General features: G+C 45.2%; 1 protein-coding gene across 1 annotated transcript in view; it reads right to left on the bottom strand.

The window, feature by feature from the left end:
* Positions 1–24,551, bottom strand: part of REPS1 (RALBP1 associated Eps domain containing 1) — a 1,538,969-nt gene that overhangs the window by 979,509 nt on the left and 534,909 nt on the right. The window contains exon 5 of the mRNA XM_044068024.1: positions 4,181–4,305. Within this exon, the coding sequence (XP_043923959.1) occupies positions 4,181–4,305 (125 nt within the window). The remainder of the gene's footprint in view (positions 1–4,180; positions 4,306–24,551) is intronic.

Genomic DNA, 24,551 nt, shown 5'->3' with positions numbered 1-24,551 from the left:
TGCCAGTAGTCGAAGCAGATTCCACATCCTCTTCAAAGGAGGGCTTGACCAGGCCCTTCAAGATCAGTTTATTTTTCCGTTCCTGCAGTACCCTAGAACTGAAGGAATGGCAGACACTGCAGGATTTTTGCAAGTGTTTAGCGCCAAGGCAATAAACGCAGACAGCATGCCCATCTGTGATCGACATTTTGTAGGCACACTTTGAGCATTTTTTAAACCTAGAGGGTTTATGCTCTTTCTGCTCTTTAGACATGTCCAGCAAAACAAACACTCAACAACCACAACAGGAAGGAAGGATACACTAAGGAACTCTAACTTAAACGCTCCTAAAACACTGACAAAACAACGAAGAAGAGGGCTAGATCCCTCTAACTTAAACGGGCCTAGCCCGCCAAATGCAAGGGAAACTACTCACACTCTCCACAAACTGCCACAGGCCAAACAACAGACACAACACAACACAGCTATGAAAATAGCTTTTGTTTCACAGAAAAAATATAAAATTTCACAAGGGGTTTTCTAGTTAAAAAAAAGTACTTAGCCACAGCCAAGCTCGAGACCACACCCTGACTCAACAAGCGGCAAACGAGATCTGGGGGTTTGGGAGAGTTGCATCCTGGGATACCAGTTAGCCCAGCCAATTAGAGACTTCGTGCTTGAAGGTAGTCAGCTGAGTCGGAGCCGATTGCCGGCTCCAAACCCATCAGTAATGAATGTAGGCGAGATAGGACCACATAACATCTATACATTTCTTGGCATTAAGCTTGAGCTCATGGATCTGGCACCAAGCATCTGTTTTTGTAAGGCCCTTTTGTAGAATATCCACATCATTTGGGGATTCAACAATGGCTCACAGTTTGCAGTCATCTGCGTACTTTGTTAGCCAGAGTCCCTTAGTGTTGGCCTGAATTTCAGATAAGTAGATGCCAAAGAGCAGTCCCAGGACTGAACCCTGAGGTACTCCACTTGTCACTTGTCTGGAGCTGGATTTGGAGTCAGCTACTTTTACATTCTAGGTTCTGTCAGTAAGCCAGTTGGCAACCCATCGAGTGACGTGGGGAGTTATGCCCAGCTTAGTAAGTTTATCTATGATTCCAGAGTGAGAGATGGTGTTGAAGGCCTTGGTGAGGTCCGGACAGGCTGTGTGGACCATTTTACCCTCGTCCACAGGTCTGGAGACTGACTCAAAGAAGTCAATCAGGTTCAGGAGACACGATCTGCCCTTCACGAACTCAAACTGGGTGGAGTCCAGTGCTTGAAGGTTGCCAATGTCTTTGTTTATAAGTTCCATGATAATGCGTTCCATGCCCTTGCAGATCAGGCTCGTCAGACTGATGGGACGGTGGTAGTTCCCGGGATCCAAGGTGGATCCCCCCTTGTGGAGTGGGATAACTGTAGCTGTGCGCCACTCAGTGGGCATGAAGCCTGAGGTGAGGCTATGATTAAACATGACACACAGGTGAGGTGCCAGTTCATTTTGTAGTTCATGTAGTTCACAGCCCAGGATGTCATCTGGTCCTATGGATGCTGTATTCTTAGCTTTGGAGAGTGCGGTTTCTACCTGTGTGGCCATGATTACCGGAATTTGGCAATCTTTTGGTACTGAGATGGGCCCTTTAGGGGGTGAGAGGGGGGTGAAGTTGGCACTAAAATCTATCTGCCAGGATATTGGCAATATCCTTGGGATCAGTATATTTATTGCCATTCTTTTGTAGCTCAGAGCAGATCTGAGCATTGCCATTTAGATTCTTGGCATAACTATAGAATGCCTTGTGGTTATCTTTGGAATCTTTGGCAATTTTATTTTTGTAACTAGCTTTTGAGGATTTTATCATCTCTCTCCAATTATAGGACCATCACTATCTGTCACCTCTTTTTAAAGTGCTAAAATAAAGTATCCAAACCCCACTGCTTAAACTTTCTCTGGTAAATCATCTCCTAGCAAGGCCTTTGTCCTCATTACCATACTACTGTTGATCTTAACGTCAACACTTACATCAATCACAGCAGAAATAAAAGCAATCTCACATCCACTGTATTCTTAAGACCATTAGATCACTGGGACTAGAATCACCAGATATCTTTCTGGCAGACAGCAGGCTGTGAATGGCACTCATCTCCTTTCCAAAAACAGCAATGGGTATCTCCAGATGGTCTAGTCTGGGCCCAGTTCTATGCAACATATTTATTAATAACCTCCTCACTGCAAGTAAACATGCTATCGTCATCCACTCTGTAAACAACCCAACCATAAACTTCTCTGCCAAAAATCTGGAAAAACTGCAACAGGTAATCCAAAAATCCCTACCATCAAACATTGGGCTCCAGGACTCTCAGCTGCTCCTACACCCACAAAATCTAAACTAGACCTAGTCACACCCCAGCAATCCACTCAACAAAAGAAGCTCTTCAACATAACCAGTGAACCAAAACTGAAGTAGTAACCCTCACAAAACTTCTATGAATCATTAGTGATGACAATGCAAAATATGGCCTTCATCTAAAACAAGTAAAATAAATATATGTATGTATGTATGTATATATATATATATATATATATATATGTATGTGTATATATATCAATACCATGGTGGCCTCGACAGGATAAAGCAACACCTTAGAGATTACATTAGTAAAGCCACCACAACAACCTACCTACCCTCCCAACCCTACTATACACTGCTATTTTTATAAATCTCTAAGTCATCCAATCCCACCTACTCAAACAATGCTACAATGATGTAGAAAATGTTGCTGCTAATATCCCATACAAAACACACCGCTACTGCGCTCTAAAACAAATCCAATGAATTGAACTGCAACATATCCTAACCTTCTCTCAGTCACTACACACAACATAATCTACAAATCAGATAAAGGCCCTAGCAACAGCAAAATTGCTCATCATTAACTCTACCAAAAGAACCATTCGCTCCAGAGGCAAACACCTGTAATTAGTCACAAAATTTAACTCCTCTGTAGTTGACTCCTTTTACTCCTCCTATACTATCCTAAATCTAAAACTCTATACCACTCGCCCTAAAACAAACCCATAACCTCTTAACCTTTAACATCTCAAAATACGTCTGATGGAAACATGGTCATTCATGTTCATGCCTTCACCACAGTAATGACTACACTCCTTAACATCCACTAAACCAAGCCCTCCAGATGTCAAACATATCCACCCAGAAGAAATAATTCTTATTTGAGTCTTATCTACTGTCTTAATTGCTCACACATCTTAATCTACTACTAGTTGACATTGAATATTTAAGACCTTTTAGCCATGCCTATCCCACATAAAATTAAAATAAGGTTCTCGCTATACCATAATGGATCTATTTACTTAGTTCTACTTAGTTACTATTTATTTAATAATTTGTTTACCAGGAAGTTTGACTGGGACATAAACCATTATCAGCAGAGGCCCAGGAAGAAACACTCCAGACGCATGTCTTTGGAATGTGGGAGGAAAGTGGAGCACCAGGAGGAACCCCACGGGAATGCAGGCAGGACACAGATACTGCACAAAAGGCACACAGACAAGAATCAAACCAGACAACCTCTTGCTGTGAGGTGAAAACACTAACCACTGCACCATCCAGGTGGACTTTCCCGGTAAACAAATGTTAAACCAAGAGAGAAAAGAAACGAGATTTGTTAACTTAAGGCTACCATACTCAAGTCTCCAACATGCACTTTTTGTCTTTTAGCCATTAACTTATAATTGTTAGTAATGTTTTTATTAGTCTTGTAACCTTTTTTAAGCTTAATGTATTTTGTGTGAAGTGCTTCCTACTAGGTCCTCCACTGTAAAGGGCTCTTGTGCCAAGTTGGATTACCAAGTAAGCAAATGTTAATAAATACTCACACATGTGACATAACAGATGCATGCAAAGGATAATGGTAGTCACACTTCTTAAAGGTCATTAAGGTTGCAAGCCTACTATAACCACCACTGAATCTATTTTCTGTGTACTCTTATCTTATGCATGGTTGCTTTCCCTTGGACTGCCAAAGGACATGGGATTTACCTACTCAGATGTGCCAGTTACTAAAACAGAATAAATACATTTATTTTGTTTTAATAATCAAGGCATATAAAACAATTAAAACAAGTAATATACACAGTGCCACACAATCATCACGTAGCACCATACAACACAAAACATCACACCTGGATGGAGGCAGGATGCATAGCTGTGTGCGCACCACTTGGAGGAGTATCTGCAAAACTGACCCAAGACTCCAATTGGGGAGGAGGAGAATGTGCAGGCCACATTCCGTCACCTGAGGCTGTCCCTAAAATAAAACAAAACAAATGTCAGAACATTATGAATGTTACCAGTTCTTAACCGTCACACCTTTCCTTTCTTTTTTCACTTGCCTTAAATATCCCCATAGAACCAAACTAAACTATATAAAACTGGCTTATAACCGACTCTATAGAAATGTGGCTAAGAAAAATAAAACTACAAAGATACCCACCTGAACACCACAAGGTCTAGTAAATGTTAGCTTGCATGGTAAAGATGTTACCAATAAAATGTCAGAAGCTGCTATCCAAAACAGATGAACGAAGAGGAGACGGTGCATATCAGTGATAATATACAAAGTAAGGAGATAGTTCACAGGATGGCAATTAAACTGCCACATAGTTTACGCCAAAAGCCATATACAAAGAAAAAAACATTGGTGTGTAATTAAGTAAATAAAAACAAGTGCAAACCCTCTGCAAAAGTTTCAAGCCACATGTTTACTAGGATGCAAGTATTGTGTAGCCTTAGTTATCCCCATGTTAGCACCTGTGAAATTTCTTAACCGATTTAGTAGTAGTATGTTGCATTCCTTTTGTAGGGTGAGACAGCCAAAGTAGTATGACAAAAAAGTCACTCTTCTGTAGTCAGTGTGTGGCAGAGGGATGCTAGAACTTTCAAGTTTTCAGATACATTCCAAAGATGTTCATCTGAGACTGTTTTACAGTTTAATGAATTCAAGACAACTCTGCTGGACACAGGGATATGGAGCTCTGACTGTGACCCAGATAACCAGAGTTCAGTTAGCGTAACAGAAATCTGTTTGGAGCTAGTGAGAAAGGAATGCTGAGGTTTTTCCTGCTCACTTTTCCTGGGGGGGGGGGGGGGTTATGAGGAAGGTGCTGACCATCATAACCCAGATGACAAATCAGGCACACAATGGTAACCATGCTAGGTGCGCAAGACACCTGGGGAGGCAGGACTAGCCTAGACCCAAGGATGGTATGTATATGTGTAGGCTATGCCTTGCTCTCCACACATACCTTCCAACAGTGATACCAGCACAGAGAAGTAAAACCTAACCAAATACTAAGAGACAGCCTGCAATGGTGGCTTCCAGGTTCATACAGCTACTGCAGGAGACTTTTCGTTGTTGGCGGTAAGTTCACCTTGGACCCTTCTCTGGAAGGGTAAATGTTTGGTTAACGCTGCAAAATGTGCCAAAGTATTGCTTCAGGGGTGGGACTTGGGGGAAAGTACAGTTGTGTACACTTACCATAAATGTAGATGTTAGAGTGTATTCCCTGTTGCAGTCATCACATTTGTGTTATCTGCTTGCAGTAGCTCTCAGTCAGCCTGATTAACAAAGTCTTGGGTCCTGCGTCGGTTGCTGTCCCTTCTTCCGTGACGTCAGGTTGTCAGGGGTATAAAACATGCAGCCGACGCCATTACATCAATTTTTCTTGCCCCAAATGTCAGGTGACCCCCTAACAGAAAGCAATTAAATCTATAAATATACAAGGTTATACCTCCAACAAAAAAAGCAAATATACCAAAAATCTTTTGAGCATAGTAAAGGAGGGTAGAGGTATAGCCAAAAGTAGTAAGGGGGCTGGAGGGAGGGCAACCAGAACTGCAACAGTGAATACACTCGAACATCTACATTTATGTAAAGGCACACAACTGTTCTATGTTCTTCGTGTTTCACTATTGCAGTCATTACATTTGGGTAGATTCTCAAAGCTATGGTTGGGAGGAGGAGTTTATACAGTAGCAGGGCCAGCTATAAAACCCTGCAAGACAGCAGTGGCAAAGACAGCTCTGGATTTAGAGAAAACTGGTAAATGATAATGCTTGGTGAAAGTATTTACAGAGCTCCAGGTAGCAGCTTCTAGGATGTCCCTGGTAGGAACACCTCTGAGAAAGGCTGCAGAAGTAGATGCAGCCCTGGTGGAGTGAGATCTGATCCCCTGGGGTATAGGGTTTTCCATGGTGTTTACAGCAGAAATTAATGCAATGGCTTATCCATTTAGAAATGGTTTGTTTTGAAATAGCCCTCCCCTCTGCCCCTGCAGCAAATGCTACCAGCAGTTGTTCAGATTTTCTTCGATGTTTAGTCCTGTCCAAGTAGAATCTAAGTTGTCTGTGCACATCCAAGGAATGCAGAATCCGTTCCCCTTTGTTCTGTGGATTGGGAAAAAAGGTTGGCAAATGGACTGATTAAGAGCCACACTGGAAACCACCTTGGGCATGAAGGATGGATTGGTCCTGAGAGATACCCTGTTCGCACGAAAGATGATGAAAGGCTCCACTGCCATAAGGGCCTGAAATTCAGATAGCCTTCTAGCTAAAGTGATTGCTAAAAGGAAGGCTGTTTTTCCAAGAAATAAATTTTAAGTCTGCAGTAGCAGCAGGCTCGAAAGGAGGTAGAGTGAGTTTCTCCAAAATAAAGTTAAGGTCCCAGGCAGGGGTTAGAGCTCTCCTGGGTGGTCTCATGTTTTTTGCCCCCTCTGAGATGCTGCTTGAGCAGAGGATGAGAAAAGAGGGGACAAATAGATCTATGTCTGGGCTCCCTCATTCGCTTGTCAACATGTTGAAAATCACAGGTTCCAGTTTCCACTCGTGTGTGTCCATGAAGTTTCTGCTTAGTCCGTCTGCCTGTGTATTCAATTTTCCTGGCAGGAATTGAGCTTGTAGGTGCACTTAGTAGCTCAAGGCTGTGTTCCACAATGCCATGGCTAGTCTGCAGCGGGGGTAGGAATGTGTACCTCCACCTGCTTGTTTATGTACCACATAACCGTGGTGTTGTCCATCTTTACCAATAGTTGTCCTGGAAGAATATAGTCAGAACATTCTGTACAGCTAACATTTCTTTCTGATTGATATGCCAGGTGACCCCCCCCCCCCCCATGCATAGTCTGATGCATCTGTAGTTAGGGTTTGGGCAGCAAGGGGTAGTGTGAATAGTAGTCCCTTGTTTTGGTGGCAGGCCTCTGCCCACCATAGGAACTCCAGGCGCAGGCAAGGTATGACAGGAATCATTGTTTCCGGGCTGTGATAATTTTGACTCCATAGACTTTTTAGATACCACTGTAGTTTCTTCATATGCAGTCTTGCATATGGAATTAGAAGAATGCAGGAGGCCATGAACCCCAAGGTTTGCAGTATTTGTCTTGCAGATAGCAGGGTTTTTGTGGCCACTTGTTTGAAGTTTTGAAGTAAGTTACCAAATGAATTTGCTTTTCTGGCATGAGGAAAGCCATCTGGGCAGTTGTATTCAAGCTTGCACCCAGGAATATAATTTGTTGACAGAGTACCAGTTGTGATTTCTTTTCGTGTATGGTGTACCCCAGACAAGTTAGAACCTTTTTTTACAAACGCCAGATGATTTAAAAGTATGCCTTGGTTTTCTGCCTGAATTAGTCAATCGTCCAGGTATGGATATATCTGAATATTTCTTTGCCTGAAAAATGCAATAACTGGAGCCAGGCACTTTGTGAACACCCTGGGTGCAATAGACAAGCCAAAGGGCAGTGCAGAGAACTGATAATGCAAGTAGCCTGCTTTGAAGTGTAGGTATCTTCTGCAAGATTCCCTGATTGGGATGTGCAGGTATGCTTCTTTTAAATCTAGAGTTGCCAACCAGGCATCTTTGCCTAGCATAGGGAGTAATTGGTGAAGAGTCAGCATCTTGAATTTTAGAATCTCCAGAAAGGTGTTTAGATTAGTCAGGTCCAGGATTGGACGCCACAATTTGTCTTTTCTGGGTACCAGAAAAAGCCTGGAGTAGAAACCTTGTCCATTTTCTTCTTCTGGTACCATTTGAATAGCCCCCATGCTTAAGAGGGAAAGTACTTGTTTTTGAGCCTCTGCCCACTGATTTGAGGGCAGGTCTGGCCACCTGTTTGGTGTTGGCAACGTCTGGAAATGAAATCTGTATCCCTCGGACACTATATTTAAAACCCATTTGTCCTGGGTTATGAGTTCCCAGTTCTTTGCATGAAGAGCAATCTTTCCCCCCAAAGGGACGGTCAAAAGGTAAGTGCTTGGGAATTTTAAAAGCAAGTCATTGAGACCGTTTACCATAAGGGTGTGTCTTGTTATTGCCAGATTTGGAAGTGGAGGCCCCCCCACACTTAGTTCTGAGAGTCCCCCTGGGACTGAAACCTGGGTTTTTTGCTGTGTCTGGGTTTGGCTTGAGAGGACCTGGAAGGAACTGGAAAGGACCAATTCTTATAGTAGGCCAGTGCCTACTAAATCTTGGAGGTTGCACATGTAAAAAATCTTTAACAGTTGGCATAGATTTAGCTTTATCTTCCATCTTTTTAAGAACTTCTTCAGCCTTGTTGCCAAACAGGTGGTCCTGATTTAAAGGAGCATCCAACAATTTAGCTTTAACATGATCAGGCAAAGATTGCTCCTTAAGCCAAGCATGCCTTCTAAGCACAGACCCAGTAACATCAGCCCGGCAAGAGGCCTCTAAAGAATCAAAACCACATTGCAAAGTATGCTTTCCAACTTGTTCAGCAGAATGCATTAAATCCTGTAAATCTTTATTTTCTCCACAGTCAGGAATCAACATCATTTTCTGTTGAAGCAGTCCAATAATGTGCTGTTGATATTTTAACATATGAAATTGGCAGTTTAAAGCCCTGATTGCCAAGGTTGCAGAAGTATAAACCTTTTTACCCCATCTATCCAGCGCCCTGGAGTCTCTATCAGAAGGGGTAGGATTTTTAGCAGTAGAAGCCTTAATGTCCTTGGTCCCCTGAGAAATGGTCTCTGGATCTGCAACAGGATTTTTGAACTCCGAACCCTGTAGTATCTGTCAGGTTTACTAGGAGCTGGAGGCAGGGAATTAGGGGCCAAACTGGATTCCGAGAACAAATCATCAACAATGTCTAGTACAGGAGATATAGCCAGAGGCCTATGCTGAAGTAGGAGGAGGAAATCCCAAAGCCTCTTTTGAATCTGAAAATTCCTGGCTTTCCCAGTGGAAATGCTCCCTTAAAGTATGTAAAGTTGCCCCAAAAGAAAAATCCTCAGGAGAGGAAGCAGAGGGAATGGAATCCTCTGCATCAGAATCCTCATAAGTAGGTATGGACAAATCCAGGTCATCAGAAGAAATAGAATCTTGATCAGAACATTTATAAACAAACTCAACCCTAGGCCTCTTTTTGGGGGGGGGGGGGGCGATGGACTACCCCTGATTAGAGTAATTAGTTCTTCAGCCATTTTTATCATTTGTTTTTTAGGCATAGGGGCCTGAGCATGTGGTCTGGGCGTCGCTTTTTTAGACATGGATCGAGATTTAGGCCTTAGTAATGAAGGTGGTGTCGATTTAATATGCAAGTCTGTAGGCCTGAATACACCCTCAGAAGTCAGTGCCTGCACAGCGGCTCTGGACCCATCCAAGGTAGAGACATCTGCGGGTTCCAAAGATTAAGTATCTCGCAGCATACCAGACTCTGAATAGGTCTCAGTAGAGGCCTGCGCATCAGAAGTAGCGGGTATCAGGGTCTGCAAAAGCTCCTTACTGAGTACCGGCGAACTGGCGACTGGCTTAGGAGAAGCATCGGCAGTTTTGGACCTCAGCGGCCTGTCTCTGACTTTATCTTTGCATTTTTTCGGAATCCTGGTAGTTGGATGGCTAATCGACATTTCTGGATAATTAAACTGAGAACCGAAATACTTAGAGGCAAAAATATACAGATGACAGATAGTGCGCTGATTAAAGCACAAAACCGACAGCAAGGTACATCGTGGTCAGGACCTAGGCAAGGAATACAGTACGAATGAAAATCTTTATGAGGTATTTGCTTTCCACAAGTAATGCAATTATTAACTTTTACTGACATTGGTAAGGAGCAAGAAAGTTTCCCCAACAGGGTACTTAGCTTTAAGTTGAAGACTTCGGTTCTGAAACTTGAAAACAAAAATTTCAGGAGTTGGCCAACCAGCACTTGCGAACCGCTTCTGCTTCGGGCACCGCACGGCAAGAAAGACTGAGGTAATGAAGTTGGCTGCATGCTTTATACCTCTGACGACCTGACGTCATGGAAGAAGGGACAGCAACTGATGCAGGACCCAAGACTTTGTTAATCAGGCCGACTGAGGGCAACCTGCCAGCACATTACCCAAATGCAATGACTGCAAAAGTGAAACACGAAGAACATCTGTACTATGTTCTTCGTGTTTCACTGTTGCAGTCATCACATTTGGGTAGATTCCCAAAGCTAAGGATGGGAGGAGGAACTTACATAGGATTAGGACTAGCTATAAGGCCCTGCAAGATGCAGTGGCAAAGCCAGCTCTGGACTTAGAGAAAAATGGCAGATATATGTACAGAACTCCAGGTAGCAGGTTCTATGATGTCACTGGTAGGTACACCTCTGAGAAAGGCTGTAGAGGTAGATGTAGCCCTGGTTGAGTGGGGTCTGATCCCCTGTGGGATAGGTTTTCCATGGTGCTTGTAGCAGAATGGCCTATCCATTTGGAAATGTTTTGCTTTGAAACAGCCTTCCCCTCTGCCCCTGTAGCAAATGCCATCAGTAGTTGGTCAGATTTCCTTTGAGGTTTAGTCCTGTCCAAGTAGAATCTACGTTGTCTGTGCACATCTAAGGAGTGCAGTATCCATTCCCCTTTTTTCTGTGGATTAGGAAAGAAGGTTGGCAAATGAATGGACTGATTAAGGGCCACACTGGATACCACCTTGGGCATGGAGGGATTGGTCCTGAGGGACACCCTGTCTACATGAAAGATGATGAAAGGCTCCACTGCCATGAGGGCCTGTAATTCAGATACCCTTCTTGCTGAAGTGATTGCTAACAGGAAAGCTGTTTTCTAAGAAAGGAATTTTAAGTCTGCAGTAGCAGCTGGCTCAGAAAGGAGGAAGAGTGCATTTTTCCACTACAAAGTTAAGGTCCCAGGCTGGAGTTGGAGGTCTCCTGGGTGGTCGTAGATATTTGGCCCGTCTGAGGAACTGCTTGAGCACTGAATGAGAGAAAAGGGGAGGTTCTGTGATATAATGAGCTGAAATGGCTGAGGTGTGAATCTTGATGGAGGAGAAAGACAAGCCCTTCTGAAGCATCTCAGTTAAGTATTGTAAAACCTGAGGTAAATTGGGCACTGCTGTTCCAGGCACAGAATCTTTTCCATTTTTCAGAATAAGATTTTCTAGTAGTAGGCCTCCTTGCCTCTAAAATGATATCCATCACTGGTTTACTGAGGGATGGTAAAGGAGAGATTAGGTAATTAGCCAGGCTGCTAGGTTCAGTGTTTGAAGCGGAGGGTGCAGAATCTGGTTCTCCTGCTGAGACAATAGGGTAGGAGTCTGAGGCAGGTGCCATGGGGCCAACAGTGGCACACTGCGCAAGAGGGGGTAGCAGTGATGGCGTAGCCAGTCTGGTGCAATCAAAATCGTCCTTGGTTTGTCTTGTTTGATCTTTAGTAGTACTTTGGAGAGCAGAGGGAGAGAAGGAAAGGCATAAACTGATGTGTTTTTCCAGCTGAAAGACAGAGCATCCACTTTCCAAGCTTGTTTGTGGGGAGTCCTTGTGCAAAATTTGTCCAATTGATAGTTCTGGGGAGATGCAAACAGGTCTATATATCTGGGCTCCCCCATTTGCTTGTCAACATGTTGAAAATCCTTGGTTCCAGTTTCCACTCGTGTGGGTCCAGGAGGTTTCTGCTTAGTTTGCCTGCCAGTGTATTTAGTTTTCCTGGCAGAAATTGAGCTTGATGATGCACTTGGTAGCTCAGGGCTGTGTTCCACAATGCCATGGCTAGTCTGCAGAGGGAGTAAGAATGTGTACCCCCCTGCTTGTTCGTGTACCACATAACAGTGGTGGTGTCCGTCGTTACCATTAATTGTCCTGGAAGAATGTGGTCCTTGAAGGCTGTCAGAGCATTCTGTACAGCTAACATTTCTTTTTGATTGATATGCAGGTGCATTTGACTTGGGTTCCATTTGCCCTGAATGCACTTCCCTACCAGGTGAACCCCCCAAGCATAGTCTGATGTGTCTATTGTTAGGGTTTGGGTGGAAGGGGGTAGTGTTAATGGTAGTCCCTTGTTTTGGTGGCAGGCCTCTGAAACCAAAAACACTCTAGGTGTAGGCAAGGTATGACAGGAATCATTGCTTCTAGATCCTGAGAATGTTGACACCATAGGCTTTATAGATACCATTGTAGTTTCCTCATATGCAGTCTTGCATATAAAATTAAAAGAATGCAGGAGACCATGAACCCCAAGGCTTGTAGTATTTGCCTTACAGATACAGCAGGGTTTTTGTGGCCCCTTGTTTAAAGTAGGTTGTCAAATTAATTTGTTTCTCTGGCGTGAGGAAAGCCATTTGGGAAGTTGTATTCAAGCTTGCTCCCAGGAATATAATTTGTTGACAGGGTACCAGGTGTGATTTCTTTTCGTTTATGGTGCACCCCAGACAAGTTAGCACCCTTTGTACAAAGGCCAGATGATTCAAAAGTATGTCCTGGCTTTCTGCCTGAATTAGACAATCAACCAGGTATGGGTATATTTGAATATTTGTTTGCCTGCAAAATGCAATGACTGGAGCTAGGCACTTTGTGAATACCCTGAGTGCAGTAGATAAGCCAAAGGGCAGTGCAGAGAAAGTACAGTTTTGTACCTACCATAAATGTAGATGTCCGATAGATATGCAACTGCAGTCATAACATATGGGTTGTCCTGCCTCCAGCAGCCCTCGGTCGGCCGAATTCCAAAGTCTGGGTCCGTCGTCGGCTGGTGTCACCTCCTCTCCGACGTCACAACGGCTGGAGTATAAAGGCATCGGCCGACGCCATCTTCTTCAGTGTTTCTTGCCCCAGATGCCAGGTGCCCTCTTAGGAAGGCTAAATTTGGTAAATGGATAAAAATAATCCCAAACATGCACAACAGTAATAAACAGATACACCATAGGAGATACCCCCAGCTGAAGGGAAAAGGGGTAGGGACCCAAAAAGAAGGATACAGAGGGGTAGGAGGGTGGGAAAATCCGACTGCAGTTGCATATCTATCGGACATCTACATTTATGGTAGGTACAAAACTGTACTATGTCCTTCAAGAATGCAACTGCAGTCATAACATATGGGTTGAATACCATAGCCACGCTGGGGGTGGATGGAACTATGATAAGGATGGTGTAGCTAAAATCCCCTGCAGGACTGCCGAAGCAAAGCCTGCTCGGGATCTGGAGTATAAGGGCAGGTGGTAGTGCTTGGTAAATGTATGCACGGAGCTCCATGTAGCAGCCTCTAAAATGTCCTTTGTTGCCACCCCTCTTAGGAAAGCTGTGGAAGTGGCTATAGCTCTGGTGGAATGTGGCCTAATATTGGTTGGCACACCTTTTCCATGAAAAGAATAGCAAAATCTGATGCAATGTCCAATCCATTTTGAAATTGTTTGTTTGGAGATTGCTTTTCCTTGTACTCCAGCAGCATAGGCTACAAACAGCTGGTCAGACTTTCTGGTGGCCTTAGTTCTGTCCAAGTAGTAGCGTAGTTGTCTGTGTATGTCCAAAGTATGCAGTAGTTTTTCCCCCCTATTTTGAGGATTGGGGAAGAATGTAGGTAGATGAATAGCTTGATTTAGAGACACCCTGGAAATAACTTTTGGCATGAATGTAGGATTGGTTCTTAGAGAGACTCTGTCTTGATGAAAAATGAGGAAGGGGGGCACTGCCATGAGTGCCTGTATCTCCGAAACTCTTCTTGCAGAAGTGACTGCCAATAAGAAGGCCGTCTTCTATGAAAGAAATTGCATTTCTGAGGTTGCTGCTGGCTCAAATGGAGGAAGAGTTAGTTTTTCCAACACGTAGTTGAGGTCCCATGCAGGTACTGGCTGTTTTCTGGGAGGTTTGATATTCTTTATCCCTCTTAGAAACTGTCTTAGCAGAGGATGCGAAAACACTGGAGGGTCACAGTTGTATTTTGCTGAGATTGCTGAGGCATGAATCTTTATTGAGGAGTATGAGAGTCCAGTATGAAATAGTTCTGCCAAGTATTCTAATATCTGAGGTATACTCAGTAATGCTGTGTGTGTCCTGACCCCTTTTGGCATTCCAGATGCTGAATCTCTTCCACTTGGCTGAATAGGTTTTTCTGGTGGAAGGTCTGCGTGCTTCCAGCAAGATCTCTTGAACAGATTTGGAAAGAGAGTTAGGTGTTGAAGTCATGGTAGCCTCCAGGCTGTCAGATGCAATGTTTTCAGGTCTTGATGTACAGTCCTGTAATTGTGTTGCGTTAGGAGCAGGGGCCATAGGGTCAGAGGCCATGGTTTGGTCCGAGTTATGGTCAATAGCAATGGGTACCAGTGTTGCCTTGGCCAGTCTGGAGCTATCAAGATGCCTGTTGGTTGTTCTGCTTTGATCTTCAGTATCACCTTGGTCAGCAGAGGCATGGGAGGGAATGCATAAATTTTTAGAGAATTCCAGCTGAAGGAGAGAGCATCCGTTTTCCAAGCTAGAGGGTGGTGAGTCCTTGTGCAGAACTTTTCCAGGTGATGATTTAAGTGGGAAGCAAAAAGATCTACGTCCGGTCTTCCCCATGTCCTTGTCAGTTGAGAGAAAATGTGAGGGTGCAGCATCCATTCCTGTGGATCCATGAAATTTCTGCTCAGATTGTCCGCCAGTACATTGTCCTTGCCTGGTACAAACTGGGATTGTAAATGTATCTTCAGGCTCAGGGATTTTTCCCAGAGAAGCATTGTTAGTCTGCAGAGGGGATAAGAATGAGTGCCTCCCTGCTTGTTTATGTACCACATGACAATGGTGTTGTCTGTCCTTATTAGCAAATGTCCTTGTTGTTGTGATTTTTCGAAAGTCTCGATGGCATGTATCACTGCCAACATCTCCTTTTGGTTTATGTGCAAATGTCTTTCCTTTGGCGTCCAAAGACCTTGAATGCATCTGCCCTCTATGTGCGCCCCCCATCTATGGTCTGAGGTGTCTGCTGTAATCATTTGGCCTGCTTGAGGTCTGGTGAAAGACATGCCTTTGTTTAGTTGACTGGCTTGAGCCCACCATAGAAATTCCTTCTGCAGACATGGAATAAGTGGGATTATGTCCTCTAGGCTGTTGTTGTGTTGAGACCATAGGTTTTTTTAAATACCATTGCAGCTTTCTCATATGAAGTCTTGCCAAAGGTATCAGAAGGATGCAAGATGCCATGAAACCCAGGGCCTGCAGGATTTTCCTTGCAGTCAGCTGGGAAAGCTTTGCTAGGCCTTTGAAGCACTCTGGTAAATGCTGCTGTTTTTCCTCTGTGAGGTAGGCCATTTGGGTTTCAGTGTCCAGTTTGGCTCCTAGGAATGTAATCTGTTGGCATGGTAGTAATTTTGACTTCTGAATGTTGACTGTGTATCCCAAGGCCTGCAGTAGATGCATGACATAGTCCAAATTCCCTTTTAAGGTTTATTTGTTGTCTGCTTGTATGAGGCAGTCGTCCAAGTAGGGGTATATTTGAATCCCCTGCTGTCTGCAGTGTGCCACTACTGATGCCACTACTGATGCCAGGCATTTCGTGAACACTCTGGGTGCAGTAGATAAGCCAAACGGCAATGCTGAGAATTGATAATGCTCTGTCCCTGCAAGAAATCTGAGGTATCTTCTGCAGCTTTGTCTGATTGGGACATGCAGGTATGCCTCCTTGAGGTCCAGAGTGACCAGCCAAGACCCCTTGCCCAGCATGGGAAGAAGTTGCTGCAACGTCAGCATTTTGAACTTTGGCACAATGAGGAAAGTGTTTAGATTTGACAAGTCCAGTATGGGTCTCCATTTGTTTTCTTTTCTTGGAACAAGGAACAGTCTTGAATAAAATCCCTGTCCCTTGCTCCTGAGGAGGAACCCTTTCTATTGCTTTTATACTTAATAGCTTGGAAACTTGAGTGAGTGCCTCTGCCCTTTGATGACGTGGCAGGTTTGGCATGCCTTGTCTTATTGGTAATGTGTGGACGTGGAATCTGTAACCTTTGTCTATCAAATCCAGAATCCAATTTTCTTTGGTTAAGATATGCCAGTTTTGTGAGAATAAGGCTAATTTTCCACCCAAAGGTGCTTCTCTTTGAACCTTTGTAGGCGGTACGAAAGTGAAGTCATTGTGATTGTCCTTGTGGTGCAGCTGAACTGTCTGCGCCACTTCTTTGATTTGGAGGTTGCCATTGGCGGCCCCTGTAATATCCTCGGTATTGCCCTTTACTTCGGGCACGTCTGCTTTTTCCCCTTTGAAACTTGTCAGAGCCGGGGAAGGACCAATTCTTTTAGGGCCAGTTTCTGCTGAATCTGGTTGGCTGAACCTGAAGGAAATCCTTGACTGTCTGTACTGACTTTGCTTTTTCCTCTATGGATTTCAATACATCCTGTGCAGTAGCACCAAAAAGCTTTTGTTTTTCCAAAGGTGCATCCAGTAACTTTACTTTAACATGGTCAGGCAAAGACTGATCCTTCAACCAAGCATGTCTACGTATCACAGCCCCAGTCATAGCTGCCCTACATGAAGCTTCCAGTGCATCATAACCACACTGCAGAAAATGGTTATTAACCTGCTGAGTGTTACGTATATGATCCTGCAGTGCCTTTTTATCAATAGGCTCAGGAGAGGCTAACTTTTTCTGTAAATCATCCAGGAGAAAATCTTGGTACTGAAACATGTGAAAAAGGCAGTTAAGAGACCTCATGGCTAGGGTAGTAGAGGTATATACTTTTTTACCCCATCTCTCCAGGGACCTTGCTTCTCTGTCAGCTGGCAGTGGGTTTTTGGCAGAGGAGGAAGCCACTCCCTTGGAGCCCTGTGAAATAGTTTCTTGATCCACAGAGTGGGCCTTAAAAAGGTGCTTGTGAGTGTCAGGAACCCTATAATATCTGTCCGGCTTGACAGGAGCAGGAGGAAGAGAATCAGGGTTGGCATTGGAGTGAGAGAAAACATCATCCAAAACATCCATAACTGAAGGGATAGCCAAAGGTCTGTGCTGGGGAAGCTTGAGGAAAGTACGAAGCCTTTTCCTGGAGTCAAAGAATTCCTGGCCCTGCCATTGAAAATGTTCCCTCATGGAATGCAGGACTTCCCCAAATGAGAAATCCTCTGGAGGGGAGGCAGAGGGAATTGATTCCTCAGCATCAGAGTTCTCGTAGGCCTGGAAGGGTTCTTCTTGAGTATCAGAATGCTCAGAATCCCCAGAAGCTTCATCCGAGGAGAGGTCGTCCGCCTGCTCAGTTTTAGGCCTTTTCTCTGCAGGTGGCTGAGAACCCCTGTCCGGATGAGGCTGAGACCCCCTGATAAGGGAAATAAGATCTGCAGCCAGAGACATGATCTGCTTATCAGAAGAAGGGGCCTGGGCAGGTTTAGGATGGGCCTTGGCCTGCCTGGCGGCCTTAGCACGTGCACAGGCCTTGATGGACATGGATACAGGAGGCCTAGCAGCCCCAAGTGCAGGCATTACCTTGTCCACAGGAATGGTGTCGGGTAGATCCAGAACTTCGGTTTCCGGAGGAAAATCAACAAACGGCACCGGAGAGATCTCTGAGACCGAAGGTCATGTTAACGCTGTGTCATCGGCCTGGAGCGGTAGATTTACCACTTCCGAAGGGACCGGAGCACTAGCAGAGGGTTTAGGAGTAACATCGGTAGTGGACGCGGGCCGAGGATGTCGGTCCCGGTCCTTGCGTTTTTTAGCAGATTGGGTTGTCGGTTGATCCGACGGCATGATATACGCAAAAGATTCACCGAAGAAGTCCCCGGTGAATTCTGCCCGGCGCCTGAGAGTGCGCTTATTAAAGCAGGCACAGGCAGCACAGGCCGAGACGTCGTGGTCTGGGCCCAGGCAAGGAAGGCAGAGAGAATGGAAGTCCTTATGAGGTATTTGTTTACCACAAGACAAACAATTATTAACTTTCTCAATTTGTTCTGACATCGGCTGAGGCAAGAATAAATGTTCCCCAACGGGGTACTTAGCTTTTAGATGACTTCGGTACTGAAAACACAGGAGCTGACCGACCGGCACTTGCGAACTGCTTCTGCTTCGGGCACCGCGCGGCAAGAAAGACTGAAGAAGATGGCGTCGGCCGATGCCTTTATACTCCAGCCATTGTGACGTCGGAGAGGAGGCGACACCAGCCGACGCCGGACCCAGACTTTGGAATTCGGCCGACCGAGGGCTGCCTGAGGCAGGACAACCCATATGTTATGACTGCAGTTGCATTCTTGAAGGACATCTGATACTGCGTGTAGCCTGCTTTGAAGCATAGGCATCTTCTGCAAGATTCCACGATTGGGATGTGCATGTATGCTTCCTTTAAATCTAGTGTTGCCAACCAGGTGTCTTTGCCTAGCATAGGGAGCAACTGGTGAAGAGTTAGCATCTTGAATTTTGGAGTCACCAAAAAGGTGTTTAGAGTAGACAATCCAGGATAGGATGTCATGAACTGTCTTTTCTGGGTACCAGGAAAAATCTAGAGTAGAAACCTTGTCCCTTTTCTTCTTCTGGTAGCAATTGAATAGTCCCCCCATGCTTAAGAGAGAAAGTACTTGCTTTTGGGTGCATGTCCACTAATGTGGGGGTAGATCTGGCCATCTGCTTGGTGTTGGTAACGTGTGGAAGTGAAATCTGTATCCCTGGGACACTATATTTAAAACATATTTGTCCTGGGTAATGAGCTCCCAGTTCTTTGCATGAAGAGAAATTTTTGCCACCCAAAGGGGCAATCAGTTGAGAAGTGCTTGGAAGTTTTAAAAAAGTCATTGAGACAGTTTACCATAGGGGGGAGTTTTATTACTCCCTGATTTAGAAGTGGAGGCCCCCCCACTGCTTAATCATGTGTGCACCCTGGGACTGAAAGCCTGGGGAGCTCTGCTGGATCTGGGCTTTGACTGAGAAAGTCTGGAAGAAGCAGGAAAGGACCAGTTCTCGGAAGGCCAATACCTACTTAACCTTGGGGGTTGTACTTGTAAAAAAAATCTTTAACAGTTTGCATAGATTTAGCTTTTTCCTCCATCTTAAGAACTTATTCTGCCTTGTTACCAAATAGGCGGTCCTGGTTTAAGGGAGCATCCAGTAATTTCACTAACATGATCTGGCAAGGATTGCTCCTTAAGCCAAGCACAGACCCAGTTACAGCAGCCCTGCAAGATGCCTCTAGTGAATCAAAACCACATTGCAAAGTATGTTTTCCAACTTGTTCAGCTGAATGCAGTAAATCCTGCAAATCCTTATTTTCAGCACAATCAGGAATCAACATCATTTTCTGTTTAAGCAATCCAATAATATGCTGCTGATGCTTTCACACATGAAACTGGCAGTTTAAGGCCTTAATGGCCAAAGTTGCAGAAGTGTTCACCTTCTTACTCCATCTATCCAGCGCCCTGGAGTCTCTATCTGAGGGGGTAGGACTTTTGGCAGTAGTAGCTTTAATGCCCTTGGCTCCCTGTGAAATGCTCTCAGGATCCACAGTAGGATTTTTAAAAAGGAACTTGTGAGAGTCAGGGACCCTGCAATACCTATCAGGTGTTCTGGGAGCAGGAGGTAGAGAGTCAGGGGCCAAGCTAGATTCCGAAAAGGCATCATCAACAATGTCTAGTACAGGAGGTATGGCTAAAGGCCTGTGCTGGGGCAGGAGTAAACAATCCCTAAGCCTCTTTTTAGAATCAGAGAAATATTGACTTTCCCAAAGAAAATGCTCCCTGAGAGTATGCAAGGTTTCACCAAAAGAGAAATCCTCTGGGGTAGAAGCAGAGGGACTAGAGTCCTCTGCATCAGAATCCTCATAGGTAGATAAGGTAGAGTCCTCTGCATCAGAATCCTCATAGGTAGATAAGAGTAAATCCTGGCATCAGAGGAAACAAAAATTCAGAATCCTGGTCAGAAGTATCATAAGCAAACTCAGTTCTAGGTCTCTTAGAGGGGGAAGGCTGGCTTCCCCTGATTAAAGTAATAAGGTCTTCGGCCAGTCTTATTTGTTTTTAGCCATAAAGCCTGACCATGTGGTCTGGGCATCAGTTTTCTAGGCATGGTTCGAGTTTTAGGCCTTGAAGAAGATGACGTTGGTTTAATACTCAAGTCAGTAAGCCTGAATACACCCTCAGAAGCCTTTGCCTGCACAGCAGCTCCGGACCCATCCAAGGTAGAGACATCCCCAGGTTCCACAGTTGAAGCATCTCGCGGCATATACCAGACTCCGAATGGGTCTCAGTAGAGGCCTGCGAATCTGAAGTAGCGGGTATCAGGGGCTGCAAAAGCGCCTGAGTACCGATGAACTGGCGACTGGCTTAGGAGAAGCATCGTCGGCAGCTTTAGAACTAGGCGGCCTGTGTCTGTCTTTATCTTTGTGTTTTTTCGGAATGTCGGTAGTCGGCTAGCTTACCAAAGACATATCAGGATAACTGAACCGAGCACCAAAATATTTAAAAGTGAAAATATACAGACTGACAGTTCTTGGTTTAAATAAGGCACAAAACCGACAGCGAGGTACGTCATGTTCAGGGCCTAGGCAAGGAATACAGTACGAATGGAAATCTTTATGAAGTATTTGCTTTCCACAAGTAATGCAATTATTTACTTTTACTGACATCGGTTTAGAGCAAGAAAAAGTTTCCCCAATGGGGTACTTGGCTTTTAGTCGAAGACTTCGGTTTTGAAACATAAAAATGAAAATTTCAGGAGTCTGCCGACTGGCACTTGCGAACTGTTTCAGCTTCGGGCACTGCACGGCAAGAAAGACTGGTGTAATGGCATCGGCTGCATGTTTTATACCCCTGACAACCTGATGTCACGGAAGAAGGGACAGCAACCGACGCAGGACCCAAGACTTTGTTAATCAGGCTGACTGAGGGCTACTGCAAGCAGATAATCCAAATGTGAGGACTGCAACAGTGAAACACGAAGAACATCTAGGGGCTGGCTAGGATACCCTGCAAGACAGCAGAGGCAAACCCTGCCCTGGATTTGGAGGCGACAGGCAGGTGGTAATGCTTGGTAGGCAGGTGGTAATGCTTGGTAAAATTGTTAACAGATGTCCAGGTGGCAGCCTCCAGGATGTCACTGGTGGGGACTCCTCTGATGAAAGCTGCTGAGGTGGAGGCTGCTCTGGTGGAGTGTATTCTGACCCCCTTGGGGGGAGGTTTTCCATGCTGTTTGTAGCAGCAATGGATGCAGTGTGCTATCCATTTGGAAATGGTTTGCTTGGAGATGGCTTTGCCTTCTGCCCCTGTAGCAAAGCTAGCAAGCAATTGATCAGACTTTCTGAAGGATTTAGTCCTATCCAGATAGAATATGAGCTGTCTGTGCACATCTAGAATGTGAAGAATCCTTTTCCCCCTTGTTCTGGGGATTAAAAAAAAAGGTGGGTAGATGAACGGATTGGTTGAGAGCCACACTGGACACCACCTTGGGCAAGAAGGATGGGTTAGTTCTGAGGGATAGCCTGTATGCATGGAAGATGATGAAGGGTTCCACAGCCATGAGTGCTTGTAGCTCAGAGACTCTTCTGGCTGACGTGATGGCCAGAAGGAATGCTGTCTTCCAGGAGAGAAATTTTAGCTCTGCAGAAGAAGCTGGTTTGAAAGGGGGCAGTGTGAGCTTTTCCAAGACAAAGTTAAGGTCCCAAGCTGGTGTTGGTGCCCTTCTGGGGGGCCTCAACCTGCTAGTCCCTCTGAGGAACTGCTTGATCAAAGGGTGAGAGAAGGGGCTGCTCAGTGGGGCAAATGAGCAGAAATAGCAGAGGCATGAAATTTTATAGAGGAGAAAGAGACACCACTGTGTAGTAGGTCAGCTAAGTAATCCAGGATGAGAGAGACTGAGGGCTGTGCCGTATTGGCACCCTTAGCCTGAATCCAGATGCAGAACCTTTTCCATTTATCTGCCTAAAACTTTCTGGTGCTAGGACATCTGGCCTCACGGATAACATCCAGAACCTGTTTACTGAAGATGACAGATTGCTTTGGGGTTAGGGAATAAGCCAAGCTGTCAGACTGAGTGTCTGCAATAGGGGCTGCATGAATTCCCCTTCCCTCTGGGTCAGGAGGTTTGGAATCTGAAGAAGATGCCATGGAGGCAGCAGGGACACGCTACACAGCAAGGAGCGTTGTCAGGGCCAGTCTGGAGCTATAAGAATGGTCCTTTGTTTTTCCTCCCTTATTTTGAGCAGTACCCTGGGGATGAGAGGTAGGGGAGGAAAGGCACAGACTGACAGACTGACCCAGGGGAAGGAGAGGGCCATCAACTTTCCAAGCCATGCATAATGCTCCCTGGTGCAGAATTTGCTGAGCTAATGGTTTGTGTGGGAGGCAAAGAGGTCAACCTTTGGGGTTCCCCATTTCTGAGTTATTATGGTGAAGGTACTTCTATTGAGTTGCCACTCATGTGGGTCCAGAAGATTTCTGCTTAATTGGTCTGCCAGAGAGTTGAGAGAGCCTAGTAGGAATTCTGCTAACAGGTGTAGTTGCATGGAAGAGGCTGTGGGCCAAAGAGTCATGGCCAGCCTGCATAGAAGGTAGCAGTGAGTACCTCCCTGCTTGTTGATGTACCACATCGCAGTGGTGTTGTCTGTTTTGATCAGGAGAACCCCTGGAGAGAGAAGGGGTTTGAAAGCTATCAAGGCGTGCTGCACAGCCATCACCTCTTTTTGACTGACGTGCAGAGGGATTTGCTGTGGGCTCCATTGGCCCTGTATGCACCTGCTGTCCAGGTGTGCACCCCAAGCACAGTCTGATGCGTCTGTGGTGAGGGTCTGGGTGGCTGGGTGTGGGTAGAAGGGCAGTCTCTAATTGTGGAAGCATGCTGTTGCCCACCAAAGAAATACCTTTCTGAGGCAAGGAATTATAGGTAGAGGAGTTTCCAGGTCTTGAGAGTGTTTACACCAAAGGCTCTTTAGGTACCACTGAAGTTTCCTCATATGCAGTCTGGCATATGGAATGAGTAGTATGCAAGATGTCATGAACCAGAGTTTGCAGGATCTTCCTTGCAGATAGCTGGGGCCTGGTGGCTAGTTGAGAGAAGTACTCTGTCAGGAAAATTTGTTTCTCTGGTGTAAGGTATGACATCTGGGATGCTGTGTCCAGACTTGCTCCCAGGAAGATTATCCTTTGGGCAGGCATCTGTTTGGATTTCTTTTGTTGACTGTGTACCCTTAGAGAGGTTAGTAGGGTCTTTACAAAGGCCAGGTGCTTGAGCAGCTTTTCCTGGCTATCTGCCCGAATAAAGCAGTTGTCTAAGTATGGGTAAATTTGAATATTTCTTTGTCTGCAAAAGGCAATGGCCAGAGCCATTTTGTGAAAACGCTGGGAGCAGTAGATAAGCCAAAGGGAAGTGCAGAGAAAAAGGACTGCAACAGTGAAACACGAAGAACACCTGAAAGTGTCGAGATCCTGCCCTGAAGCGGAGATATTTCCAGCATGCTTCTCTGATAGGAATGGTAGGCCTCTTTTAGATCTAGGGTGGCTAGCCAAGCGTCCTTTTTGAGCATGGGTAGCAGCTGATGGAGGGTGAGCATTTTGAATTTTGGGATCACCAGGAAAGTGTTTATAATGGACAGATCGAGGATGGGGCGCCAGGTGCCCTCTTTTCTGGGCACCAGAAAAAGTCTGGAGTAGAAGCCTTGGCCTATCCCTTCTGCAGGAATGTGCTCTACTGCCCTCAGAGAGCAGTGAAAGGATCTGTTTTTGAGCCTCTGCCCACCAATTTGGTGGTAGATCTGGGAACCCTTTTGGGGTTGGAATGGTGTGGAAGGAAAATTTGTATCGCTGAGGCACAATGTTCAGAACCCATTGGTCCTTGGTAACAGTGGCCCAGGTGCTTGAGGGAAAGGAGAGTTTTCCTCCTAGGGGTAAGTGAAGGTGGGGGGATGAATCGCCGAGTTCTTACCATAATCGTCTGGTTTAGAACTCCCTGGTTTTGAAGTGCAGGTAGTCCACTGCTTAGATCTCTGCATTCCCTGGGGCTGCTGTCTGGGGGGGGGGGGGGTCTGTTTCCACTGGGCCGGTTTACTCGGAGTAGAAAAGGACCAGTGCTTGGAGGGACAATGCCTGCTAAACCTAGGGAGCTGGACCTGTAAGAAATCCTTAACTGTTTGCATAGATTTTGCTTTTTCTTCCATCTTTTTTAAGACCTCTTCTGCCTTAGTGCCAAATAAGTTTTCTTTGTGCAAGGGGGCATACAACAATTTAGATCTGACATGGTCTGGTGGGGGTTGTTCCTTAAGTCATGCATGTCTTCTGACAGATCCAGTGACTGCTGCCCTGCAAGAAGCTTCTAGGGCATCAAAATCACAGTGCAAAGTGTGTTTAGTT

This window comes from Protopterus annectens, chromosome 1.part0 (assembly GCF_019279795.1).
Source record: "Protopterus annectens isolate FY-2018-M chromosome 1.part0, PAN1.0, whole genome shotgun sequence".
In the NCBI taxonomy this organism is placed as follows: Eukaryota; Metazoa; Chordata; order Ceratodontiformes; family Protopteridae; genus Protopterus; species Protopterus annectens.
Note: the sequence above shows the minus strand (reverse complement) of the source record. Positions and strands in the feature narration are given on the sequence as shown.